The sequence below is a fragment of the Microtus ochrogaster genome, unplaced genomic scaffold, assembly GCF_000317375.1.
Source record: "Microtus ochrogaster isolate Prairie Vole_2 unplaced genomic scaffold, MicOch1.0 UNK35, whole genome shotgun sequence".
NCBI lineage: Eukaryota > Metazoa > Chordata > Mammalia > Rodentia > Cricetidae > Microtus > Microtus ochrogaster.
In genome coordinates this window covers 2,100,460-2,114,030 of record NW_004949133.1, presented here as the reverse complement: position 1 = coordinate 2,114,030, position 13,571 = coordinate 2,100,460, and the positions used below count along the sequence as shown (strand labels likewise).

Genomic DNA, 13,571 nt, shown 5'->3' with positions numbered 1-13,571 from the left:
TTTAAATCTTGAAAGATCCCCTACTTTCTTGGGAAAGCAGAAGAAACACAGCAAAAATGACAATTTCACTGAAAGCAGTCTACAGATTCAGTGTAAATGTCCATTAAAAATTATACCAACATTCCTCACAGAACTTACCTACAGATTTAATGCTAATTTACCCTATATTATTTTGAATACATTAATTAACTCACACAAATTGTCCAGCTCTGTCTTGCTTGTTTCACTTGATTGATATACTTTAGATGAATCTTCATTGCTACAAATTTCAGAATTCCTTGCTTTCAGAATGAACTATACCCTATTACCTAAATGTCATTTGTTTTTGTTTCGTTTTGTTTTGAGACAGGGTTTCTCTGTGCAGACCTGGCTGTCCTGGAACTTACTCTGTCGACCAAGCTGGTCTTGAACTCAGAGATCAGACTGTCTCTGCCTTCCAAGTGCACCACAACAACCTATTTCAAATATTAATTTTTTTTTAGTCATTTTTTGTCTACAGACCCCTGGGTTGTTTCTCTAGATTATCTATTATGCATAGCACTATAATAAATATGAAAGTAAAGCTAACACTTTAAGTTTGTGATTTAAGTAAGCATACAAAAAGTTATTTAACATCACTAATTTTTTGAAAAATAAAATTAAAATATACAATTAGATGTAACATCCTAGAAATTAAGATGTATATAAAACAAATTATAAGTATGTATGAATTTTTGAATAATAATAAATAAATATTTTTAATATGTACAAGTGTTAGAAAATATTGAACACTGTTGATGGAATATAAACAAAATGTAATCACTGTTGAAAACCATGGTAGAAATTTCATAGAAGTTAAAACAGGACTAACATATGACTCAAGAAACTGAAGATAGACTATTTCTACAACTCTCTTTTAATTTTGATCTACTTGGGTTTTTTGTCTCCATCTGTGCTCTTGATCTCATGGTCATGTTGAAAAGTTCTACAGTCCCAAAGGAAAGGTAGCACAGAGAGGAAGAGCGAGCAGTTCTCCAGTAACCGAGCCTTGAGACTCTGGGGTTTCCAGCCTTGCCCAGGGTAGACACACTCTTCTCTGAAGGCCTTGGTCCAGCCGACTCTGGTTCATGTTTGACCCATCACAGCTTTCTGTTCTCCCTCTGCTCCCTGAAGTATACACTAGTCTTAATGTTAAAGTCAAATGCAACCTTTGTAGCAGAGTTCCTCTTTGAAGGTTTCTCCAGCTTTGGTTGGCAGCACAGACTTGCTTTTTTTGTTGTTTTTCTAACATTATACTTTCTGACTCTGTCTGGCAACGTGATCATCGTGACTATTATTCACCTGGATCATCATCTCCACACTCCAATGTACTTCTTCCTAGCCATATTGTCCATCTCTGACACCTGCTATACCGTGACCATTATACCTCGGATGCTTTCTGACCTCCTCAATCCTTACCACACAATTGCTTTCCGAGACTGTGTGGTCCAGATCTTCTTTTATCTAACTTTTGGAATCAACAATTGTTTCCTACTCATGGTCATGGGATACGACCGTTATGTGGCCATCTGCAACCCCCTAAGGTATTCCGTCATCATGGGTAGGAAGTCTTGTGTCCACTTGGCAGCTGGGTCACTGGGAACTGGCCTAGGCATGGCTATTGTCCAAGTTACATCTGTGTTTAGCCTACCCTTCTGTGATAGCTTTGTTATTCCCCACTTCTTCTGTGATGTGAGACCTCTGCTGAAGCTGGCCTGCACAGATACCACTATCAATGAGATCATCAACTTGGTTGTCAGTGTCTGTGTCCTTATTCTACCCATGGGTGTGGTCTTCATCTCCTACATTGTGATCATCTCCACCATCCTGAAGATTGCCTCAGCTGAAGGTCGGAAGAAAGCTTTTGCCACCTGTGCCTCCCACCTCACAGTGGTCGTCATCCACTATGGCTGCACTGCAATCATCTACCTGAAGCCTAAGTCCCAGAGCTTGCTCGGGCAGGACAGACTCATCTCAGTGACTTACACGCTTATCACCCCCCTGCTGAACCCTTTAGTCTACAGTCTGCGGAATAAGGAGGTCAAAGATGCCCTACGCAGAGCCATATGGCAAAAGCCACTTACATCTTAATCGGGCTCATTTGTGAACTTAATTTTTTTCAGTTTGTGAATATGCACTTTTTAAAGTTGTTTTTAATAATGCCTTTGCTTATGGTATCAAGAAGACCAAAATGTACTAATGGTTAATGATCTAGAGGCTTCCTTCTATGCTCTCAGAATTCTCTGTGCTCTCCTCTAGAGGAATGAGATGATGATTTTTATATATTTAGTGTAAGTAGAAAGAAAAAATTATAAACCTGGGTTACTTTTATCCAGAGGCTTGACAGGCTTTTAATTGAAAGCTTTGGCCTAGCTATGTGTGTCATGGTTGACTAATACCTTTTCACTCCCCTGCCAAACCCCTTTAAACCTAGACCTTGTTCAAAGCCAGAGGCAAACTGCTTTGTGTATAGGCCTGTTCATATATGCATATGGCTGCACTCTCCACGAAAATATTGTGAGTTGCAGTCATGTATCCCACAGTCACCTTCAAGCCAATGATAGACTTTATATTTAAAGGCAGAAACCAAAAAGCTTGTTGTGTACCCTGAGCTGGTACTTTGTGTGGTATGTAGTTATACTCTGCGATATTGTCACAATGACAAAACTGCTTACAAATTATTTCTCAGACTAGATCCTCATTGGTAGATATAAAAGACTGTATCAATTCAACTTTGTTAGAACACAAATTCATCAAGTTTCTAAATCTGATATATATCAATTATGGAAACAGATGTAGAAAGACATGTGTGTTGTTGCTAAGGCTGCTGGTGCAGTCAGTATAAAGACATATCTTATATCTTATATTCTGTTTTATGAATATTGCATTAATACTTTGTGATGACTTGGAGGATTTTTCAAGACACGTAAAGTATGTCTTTGAAGTGCAGGGCAGCACAGTAGTAAGAAAGTAAACCAGCACCAGCTATAGAAAGTGCAGGTGTGAGCTATCCACAATCCTATTATGCACACTTCATAAAACTCAGATCTAGAATAAGACCATACTGACAAGGTGAGCTTTGTCCGCTACCCTTTCAATTCTAGAATAAAGAAAATGGGCATGGAAGGGTAGACATCACTGTGAAAAGAACATCAGATCCACTGTTTGGCAGTTGTGGAGCACACCCATGAAAGTGAACAATCTGTGGTTTGATTTAGGATAGCAAGTGTCGTTTTGGAAAAAGAAACGACGAGAATATCAAGTCTACACAGGGAATGAACATGAAGTGCTAAGTCTTTACTACATGTCCAGATTTCCAGAAATGCTGAGGGTGCTTCCTTTTGGCAGAGTTGATTAAAAGACAATTTAAAAAAAAATGGCTTAGCGATTCTGTTTAAGTAAAAATATAAAGTAAAGATGGGATGGGCAGTAGAACAGCATCGCATGTCTAAAGATGCATTTGTCAAAGGCCGATGTCATCCTCAGATAGTACACCTTACACCCACACATGAACTCTCTGGGTAACCTAGAATCCTGGAGTGAGGCTCTCAGTGAGTCCCCTTCAGGAAGTGTCCTTGCTAAGGGTCTGCATCTCTGGGTTTTTTTTTTTATCATGTTTGGGGGATGGGCTGCTTCTAGTGGTTTGCCTGTTCCATGATGTCTCCTCTCTATGATGATTATGAAGAACTATCTCGGGTCCAGAGCTGCCATCTGTGGGGTGGTTTAGAGCTTCTGCTGTGACTGTTTCACACTTCAGCCTTTCTCTTTCACCCCTGCTTCTTTCTCCCCAGCAGAGGTGGGAGTTTGTCTCCTGGGGTCACCAATCTGCAGCTGTACTTTAGAATTTTAGAATTCCATTTCTAGAACAGCTGGCATATGTGGAAAAAAAACAGTTTCGGCCTTAACGTATTCTAGTGCAGGTGGATGAGCTCTGTTCTTTCAGTTTTAAAATATGTTTTTGTTACAAGTGCTGAATTATATCTACGAGGACACAACCATTTTGAAATTTTGTTAAGAATTTTTGCATCTGAATTTTTTGTAATTTCAGATCCTTTTCACCCAACCCCACAGCGTTGCAGAGAGGTTTTTGCCCACCGTCTGTGCTGTACTGAGCATCAACAAGACTGATTCATCAAGTTTCAGTTTGCCTTTTCAGTTTGAAAATGGAAGAATATGGATGTTACAAATGGTATATGCAGATGACCTTGATAGCCATTCTGGAGCATCAGTTGACTATGGCTTTAATAGGAAATACTGTAACAACTGAAGCACCATATGGGGATAAGGACTTGCTATGAAACAGTCCAGACCTGGGCAAGTGATTTATGGCAGGAGACAAACTTTAAAGTCATCCATAGACCTAGGCTGCCTTGGGGGCTTGTGCCTGCCACAGCAGGAAGCTGCATCTCTGGGTTTCCGGAGGTGCCCCTCTGTGCTTTATTCCCATTGAATGAGGAGGCATTCACCTTTCTTCTAAGAACTTACTTCCTAAACAGTCTTTCCTGAGGTGTGTGTCTTTTGCCAAATCTTTATTCTGGAGACATTCCAGGAATTTATCTTTCAAGGTCACAAGCCAGGAGATGTTCATTTGTTTTCCCATCCCCTAAGTAGCAGAAACTCATAAGGATTTGTGATTATCTGTTTTGAGGGAGAAAAAAATGTTGCTTTATTCTCTGTCCTGGATTAATTTAGTACAGCTCAGAAGTGACCAAGGAGGACAAACAGGTAAATCGAGAAAGGAAATTTCTCAACTAACCTGTATAACATACTCACTCTTTGACATAGATCAAAATATTTTACATATATTTTTAAAAAGACACTTTAAGAAAGGGTATAATCTGGGGACCACTAACTATTAGAATATTAATGTAATTTTCTAAGTTACTTCTGTAATAGAATTCAAATGGCCATGAAGGCGAAAGAAATAAAATAGAAGTGGCAGGCACAGATCTGAAATTAGCTGGGAATTTATATATGAGAATCAGCACACCAAAGTGGTGACAGATCCGGGTGCCCAGTGATGGGGCATGAAAGGAAATCCACCCTGGCACTGAGCGGGAAATGACTGCTGAACCCCTGAACCTACACAGTCACTATATGTAAATGAGCGGCAGTGTTTGAGAATAGGGAGACTCTAAGACCACCTTGTCCAGTCCCTTCCCATACAGGAAAAACAGAATCTCAAAGGCTTGCCAGCGGCCTGGCCCAGTCCAGCACCCAGTGAGAAGCAGCGTGGATTTCCATCTCTCTGCTCCACCCATGGCCATCCCAAAGCTTAACTGGGGATATAGGGAGGCAAGAGTTAACAGCGATAGTCAGGATTCTAGAAACTCCTCAGAAGTCTCTCGAGCTGATCAAGCCTGGAATTTCCGCCCACATCAAGCACCTCTCAGTTCCTAACTCTGAGTATTTGGCATTGCAACCAAGTATGAGATAAAGGAGGAACTTCCTGTCTAGCTCAGCACCAGAGACACTGACACTGTAGGAAACTGTGGAACAATGTGTCTTGATTGTGTATATTGGCAACAGTGGTCTAAAGGTTTATCCTGAAATAAGCCTTGGGCAGGAAGCAGAGAAAGTTTCCCATAAAATCACCCAGGAGTTTCCAGTGGGGACTTTTCCCTGCCTGCGTCCCAGAAGAAATCACTTCCACATTCACCACACCTATTTATATGAACCCACATGCCAGGGATGGAGTCATTCCTTACCATATTAAATGAGAAAAATGTTGGGGAGGAGGAAGAGAAGGGGGTTCATGTACTATATGCATATTCCCATCTTTAAAAAAAATGAAGTAATTACTATGTATATCCCACTAACATTTCTTGATGAAATGAATATTTCAGGTTTAGGCAGGGTTTACAAATTGCCCTCATACTGTTTCGCACAATGTCAGTAGGTGTAGAGTTTGGGCAAAGTCAATACCCTCTGCTCTCACGGGATGTCATAAGTGCCAGTCCAGCACTGATAGCATGGACCCTGTCACTTAGAGTTTTTCTTAAGCCTGAACTCATTTTCTGCATGAACATAGGCAGGAACTCAGTTAGACATGTTGCCTGTCCTCATTCTTATTGAAATGAAAAGCCAGACTCATAAATATACAAGCAGGTTTTCTCAAGTCATAAACCTAGAAAGTAAAAGAATAAAGAGTTTGATCCATGTCTTATACTGTGTGACTAATAATGGGTATCTCTGCAGGGAAGAAACTTAACCCAGTTCACACTCTGAGACAGACCCAAGCCTCCACTAAATGGTTTGGTAACAAAATGAAAGAGATAAACACAAACCTATTCCTTTTACCCAAGAACTTATTAGGAGAACTACACCAGTGATTCTCAACCTTCCTAATGCTGCAACCCTTTAATACAGTTCCTCCTGTTGCAATGACCCCAACCATAAAATTATTTTCATTGCTTTTTAATAACTGTAATTTTGCGATGTTGTAGATCATAGTTCACGTATCTGATATGCAGAATATATTTTCATTGCTACAAATTGACCCAAAGAGGTCATGATCCACAGGTTGAGAACCTCTGTCCTGGACTATAAGCCATGATTATCATTTACTGAATTTCTCAAAAGCCATTGCCTTGCTCCTCTATGAGGATATGATACAAGTTGCAGCTATAAGATTGGTTTACCCGACAAGGCTAAATTGATTACATATGAATCCTGGTGTGAACTTCCCATGCTTTGGGGTCATCTCAATTTTTATTAAGAATCAAAATCTCCTAGCAGTGGAAAGCAGAGTACGAAACATTGCCAACCTCACCAATGTCCTACTATGTCTTCTTGCTACCTCCTTCTTACAGTGACCAGGAAAGGTTATTATAAATTTGTGCCCTCATGGGTCTTTCTCCTAGAAGTAAGCAAACAATTGAAGAAGTCCAGAATCTCTAAGGTTACCATGCCGCAAGACTCCACACTTGCTTTATTCAAACTGTGCTTCCCTTTTACAAATACAAATAAGGGAATCAACTCATTCTTTAAATTATTAACCAGTGTTTATTGAACATTTGCTATTACATGTCACCGAACCAGCTGCAGACAGTTTAATGAAGCATTTATGCAAATCCTGGGGCACAGACTTTTCCATGGATACTGGGAATGACCTTTGACAGTTGAGAAGCTATGGAAAATCACTGTTAAGAATGCCAGCAATGGCATCAGTTCCTTTATGTGCCTAGGTTAGGCATTAAGCTTTAAGGTTTGTTGCGTTTTCTTGCCTTCTGAATCTTCAAGGCTAGTTTGAACTGTTCCTGAGTTGAAAACAATAACCCCGTGTCCACAGCAAACAGAATCACCACCAGCAACTGGATAATAAACTGTAGCCAATGATGCTTGTTTTTGTAAACTAGAATGGAACATAGATACAACAATTACACAATTCAGATTAGAAACTGAAAGGGAGGGGGGTCCGAGATCCAGCTTCCTTAAGAGGGACACAAACATGATTTTTTTACCCTTAGTCTGATAGAATAAATGTTTCCCAGTAACCCCTGTCTATCTGTTCTTCTAGTCACTGAAAGTCATGAAAACATGATGCCATGAGCTGATGATTTGGAAGTACAAAAGAAATCAGCATGGAGCCAAGGATAATTAAACATCAGAGCATAATTCTAAGTTTGGCCAACTTGCTTTTTTTCTTATAGATAGCTATGAGCATGCCAAAATAAAGCAAAATTTTCCTCCTTCAAAGGTAAGCATTTCAAAGTTTCCCTCTTACATGACGTTTTGGAAGAACGGTTTTTCTTATGAGCCATAGAGGCCCCACCTGTCTGGCCTCAGTGGGTTCACTTGCCTCCTGCAGGACCTGCACACACAGCTTGCAGCAGGGTTGATTTCCTTCCGCACCATCCTCAGCTAAAACGGACTTGCCAAACTTTTTGTACACTTGCTTCCTTAAACTTCCCAAACCACTTCCAATTTGATACATACAAACACTCTTCATAGAAGCAATTGATGATTTTTAAATGCTAATTATATTATTTTATGTCTGGACAGTCCTTTACAGTTTTTAAAGCCATTTGACAAACTATCTCATTATTCTTTATAAAAATTTATTTTGGGTATAGTGTTACCATCAACACTTAGCAAATGAGGCCTCTGCTGTGGAGATAGGTTCTGGATCTCCTTGTTGCAAGTCTATTGGCCATTTCAGACAATTACAGACGTACTAACTTTAAACATTGGGCTTGTACGTCCATTTTCTCTTTCTCTACTTTGTATTATCTTGTTCTTTATCAACTTACATCTTATTACGGTGATTCTGAATTTCTCGGATGTGTAGTTCAGCCGCTTAAGATAGCCCGTGCAGTGATAGGTGCCACTGTCGTTAAGGTTGGCATTTCTAATGGTGATTTTGGGGTTCTCATAACTGTACTTGAAAGCATGGTCATTCCTATAGTAGATCACCTTCTGGACAGTCCCGTTCCTCCAGCCATAGCATCGGATGTCAAAGGACTCATTGTCTATTACCATCTCAGCAGAGGTCTGAAGAAGCAGCCAATCTGAAGAGCAGTCATATGTTACTGTTATTTACTTAACAATGGATAAGTGTCCTGAGGGGGGAAGGCAGGGAGAGAGGAGCAGATAGAACCACAGAGAGATGGGAGGGGTCAATTAACCCATTTCTTGTTTCATATTATCAATTAAAGAATAAAGACAAAATAGTGTTTATAACTTGAAATCTATACCAATGAATCCCTTTTCCCTCAGAAAAGTCAGTCAGAAGCCATAAAATGTCTTATAATCTACTGCTGAGCCCACTGTGAAAATCCCAAAGACCAGAATTCTCTTCAGATTCTTCTAGATGGATCTAGTTAAGAGGGAGCACACAGAATACTCCTCCAAAAATGTTTGAACTTAAGAGAATTATTTTTGGTCTACTCTTTCTTCACAGAGGCTTTTCAGTTCTGTTGTTAATTATAGTTGGCCTAAATACTTCCTTAAAAGACAAATATAAATCTTAGTTTTTATTTACCATCTTTTTCCCTATATAGATCTGAGTATGAAGATATAGGACTGTATCAGTGTTTAGGAGTTTGTAGATAGTCAGTGATTATTTGTCTATAATGACTCAGCAAGTTCAAAGAACTGTATTCTATGGCTAAAATCATTTTTAAGAATTGTAAAACATTCATAAATGGAGAGTTTTGGGTGAGAACATATCTAACTTGTGCAAGTATATTGTATTTAAGAAAAATGTTTTGAGGACTTCTTTAAAGTCTAGTACCAGGAAGTAAATGACTATTCTGTATGGTTTAGTTTGTATTTAGAATGGGTTTACAGATGTTAAAACATTTTTCTACTCAAGAAAAATGTAATGTGTAACTTTTGCATTTGAAAGACAGTTTTCTCATTAAACATGTACTGATAGCTAGATATGTTGTATTAAATTTTGGCAGTTAAAATAATAAATAAACAATATTCATTGTATCAAAATAAACAATAGAATTATTTTTAGTAACAGTAAAGGACATGAGGAACATGTAGAGATATCTTTCATGACCCTCAGATTGTTCAGAGCAAATTGTTACTCAAATATTATGATCCAAGTATATATGTCCAGCTTTTTGCAGTGTTCATATGCCTATCACACCATTTGATCACAGAATACATGTCTACATCTAGGTAACATAGAAAAAAATCAGATCAGAGGAATAATATTGATGACTGAATAGACCATTAAAAGAGAGGATGTAAGGAGTGGTGCGGAAGAAAAGTCACCGAGATGTCTTGAGGGAGAAGCCCCAAATCTCTTGGAATAACCTACATTCCTACCAGCTTCTAGTGCAGTGGTTCTTAACCTGTGGGTCACGACCCCTCTGGGGGTCAGATGACCCTTTCACAATGACTGCCCAAGACCATTGGAAAACACAGATACTTATGTTATTATCCATAACAGTAGCAACGTTTTATGGCTAGAATTTTACAACAACACGAGGAACTATATTAAAGGGCTGCAGGGTTATAGGAAGGCTGCAGACAGTTCTTGTGGCTCCTTCTTCACATGAAAGACAGACAGTATTCTCACATTTCTAGCATACCTCTCGTCACTTCCAAGTACACGGGTTTACTCTTGTAAAGTCCTTGGTTCTGACATACGTATTTTCCACTGTCTTGAATGGTGGCACTCACGATGTCCCAGTGTGAAGTTGTCACTTTAGAAATGGTGCCATTGTGGAACCATTTAGTATTGTTGTCTTGACGGGAACTGTTCGCATTGCACGTAAGAGTCACGTTATCTCCTGTAAATATTCTAATCCATGGTGGGGTCAAGGACACAACAGATTTCTGAGTGGCTTAAAGAAAGTAAAATTATGAAGATAAAGAAATTTGAATTTGTTGAAAATTAGTCAGTCTCAAAAGTATAAACATGTCAACAGTCAAGCAATGGTCTATCTTATTGGTAACAAGGCTTAGTCTTGGTGTCATCTAGGAAAGGCAATAAAGGATGAAGAAAACAGTGATGTGGTCTCAGAAAGCAGCCAGTCCAGGCAAAAGTAAGGGTTCAAACACAGAAGTTTGGAAACAAGTGAAGTATTTTATTATTTAATGTCATATCCTACTCTAATTATCTGAACTTCAAAATCGGTATTCATAAATGTAAATTGTAGGCTTTTTAGGTGGAGATTATGCTTGACTCTCCCAATCATTGCTTATCATAATGGTTGATATATAGTTAGTGTTTACTAAATAATTATTGAATAACAGAATGTAAAAATAAAGGATAAATATTAAAGCTTCAGTTCATTAAAACATATCAGGAGCAGCTGTCAATCATTTCAGACTATACCAAGTACTGGTATATTTTAGTACACAAGGTAAGTAAATTGCATTAATTAAAATTAAAATATAAAATAGGCTTGGTAGAAGATAAGTTCTAAATTTTTTAAGCTATTTAATTGTAAATATATACAGTGAGAAATGTTTGTAATTTTCAAGGCTCATGAAAAGCACCAAGAGGGTGTCAACTTTGGATGGCTTCCAGGAGCAAGGAGATGTGTTGAAAATTTAAACAGAAGCTAAAGAACCGCTCGTGGTGATGACAAAGGGTGATATAGTCAAGGAACATTATAATCAGACCTGAGGGATTTACGATAGCACCCAGTTTTTATCGGTTGTGCAAGCCCCAGTAAGTGATGTTGTAATCTGAGCTACAGGATTCTCAATTATAAAAATCAATAATGATAGTAATATGAAAGTTGGATGTGTGCATGTGAAAGGCCTAGAAGAGAGACTAACATCAGAACAGACATGACTGTTGACTTAAGCAGAAGAGGAGGTGGCTTGAGAGGGGAAAATGGTATATGGGAAACTCTGGGGCAGGTAATAAATTACAGGGAAGAGGGAGATCTGCAAAGCAGGCTTTCTGGGAAGAAGAAAATTTAGAGCTATAAGAAAACATGATGGATACAGACAAACAGCAGAAGAGAGCAATGTCCAGATACACCAAGGGAATAAGGACAAAGAACTCACCCGTTAGTGTGATGGCCAGAGCTGCAAAATTAATAAAGGGTAAGTTAGCATCTACTACCTCCAGTTTTCCAGAATGCAAGAAGACTGGGATGGGTGTGGGAATGAGACCCACATTCATAAAGTTTTAATGATCAGTGGGGAGAAGGAAGGGCGTTCTTTCCTCTATCCTCCTCTATTGTTATCTGTATTGTAATAGATACAGAGGACTGAAAAGACCCGAGCATTAGCCTGGTTTCCCACTGAGGTGATGCTCAGCCAGTTACCTTTGCTCCTCTCTACTACACAGTGCCCAGAAATGCCCCCATGGTTTGCATATGTGCTACAAAGTTACCAAAACCAAACCAAACCAAATGTTCCCAACTCTGATGCTCTCTAGATGCATTTTGGCCCCTTGGGGTAGGAATTAATGTAAATTTATACTTACAGAAAAACAACACTGTTAACCACAGCTGGGCAGATCCTTCAGTGCCAGTAGCCATTGCTTTTGTGCCTTCAGGTGCTAACTGTGCCGGGGAGCTATACGGTTTCAAAAATAGGCTTGAAACCAAAAAGGAGAAGGAAATGTTTGCTGCATCATATCTGGTTCACTCATCAGCTTTGCCTGGGCTTGGCTTTTTCCAGAGATAATAACAGCGTTGTGCCAAATTGGGCAATTTTATAGTCACCCATTTGCTCCCATCGCACCTTCAGCTGCACACCTAGAATCTGGTGGCTGAGGACCATGGGTCTCAGCAGAGCCACAGGCTTCCTTATGGTGCCATTCAGTGCACAAGTATTTGGTTTGCATCTTAGAAGCATGGGGTATAGGGGACTGCAGAATAAAGTAAGTACTAATTGAATCCCTTGATAGGTGCCAGGCACTGTGTAAATATAACTAATACTAGTCACAAAAAATCTTATGAGTTAGATAGTACTATGTAAATAAATTAGATTTTATTACAATCTGTATTTTATTGTTGGAAAAATAGATCTTAGGAAGGTTAAGTAATCTATGTTATAATGCCATCTATTGAGTAGAAAATTTGGGATTTAAACATGTAACCCTGAAATCAGTCTCACAGCCATTATGATGTTCTGTTTAAGAACACACCAGGTCATGGAGAACAGTGGGTAAACTGTTGGAGGTTCCTCTCAGTTACTGATTCTCTCCTCCTTAGCGTCTTGTTCATTTGCTTAGTCTGAGAGTCTCCATCTGATTCCCTGTGATCTACTATCTGATTGGTTCTTTGGAGATAGTCCCAGAGGCTCTTCCTCTACTGGGCCCTGATGGGGTTCATAACAAGTAAGATAGATATGAACCCTCTCGTACGGCATTGAGACATCTTAATTTTCGCTCTATCCTAGCTTTGGCCAACATTAAATTTTATGATCATTGAACACGAACAAGGTTTCTCCTTGCATACTAACAGCTCCCCTCCTCATCAGAACTGCTCTAATTCACTGGTTTCTTTCAGGTTGAATTAAGATCTGATATGGCCAATGATCGTAGAGATGATGACAGAAATGAATACCTATGTTGTATTTGCATATGCAAATGTTTTCTATTTGCCACTGCTCTGGAATAGGTGAAAGCCATGTCATTTCACAGGTGAAGTGCATGGGACACCATGTGTCATGTTGTGTTCTTCCTCCAAGACAAATGAAGTCTGCTGAATTAAACATGAAGTTGTGCCACAGCTTTCCATGGGATAAGGGGATATAGTCTGATATTAGGTATGGTTCAAGAACATGACACCATGTTATGCTTCAGAGAAAGAGCTTTAATTCAGCAGCCAGTGGGGTTTTCTTTCCCTTCATTTTTTTTATTTAAAAATTTTTAAATTATTTGATCATATCTGTGCACATATCCTGAAACTAATTCCAGAGTTCCTTTCCATGTTTCTTCCCAACTTCCTGTCATCTTTGACTTCTACATTTTTGAAACCGCATGTTGTTGGTATTTACAGAGCAGAACTCAAATACTCCCAATAACTAAATAGTTGGGTTCTACTTATAAACTAGGAAGAGTGATATCTAGACAGTGGCATCATTATAAGATTTAGTAAGAAATCTTGTGCGTAAAACACATTGCA

At 39.0% G+C, this 13,571-nt stretch overlaps 2 protein-coding genes across 2 annotated transcripts; one reads left to right on the top strand and one right to left on the bottom strand.

Annotated features, from left to right (window-relative positions):
* Positions 1–1,167: 1,167 nt before the first annotated feature.
* Positions 1,168–2,109, top strand: LOC101987941 (olfactory receptor 10J3-like). The gene has a single exon (XM_005368552.2). It carries the CDS (start codon positions 1,168–1,170, stop codon positions 2,107–2,109), a length of 942 nt encoding a protein of 313 aa, XP_005368609.1.
* A 5,111-nt stretch (positions 2,110–7,220) lies between these two features.
* On the bottom strand, positions 7,221–12,286 carry Fcer1a (Fc fragment of IgE receptor Ia). Its single transcript, XM_005368599.1, has 5 exons — positions 12,184–12,286; positions 11,500–11,520; positions 10,068–10,322; positions 8,271–8,528; positions 7,221–7,372 (listed from the first exon to the last, which is right to left on the bottom strand). The coding sequence occupies exons 1-5, from the start codon at positions 12,284–12,286 to the stop codon at positions 7,221–7,223; spliced, it is 789 nt and encodes a 262-aa protein (XP_005368656.1).
* Positions 12,287–13,571: the final 1,285 nt, after the last annotated feature.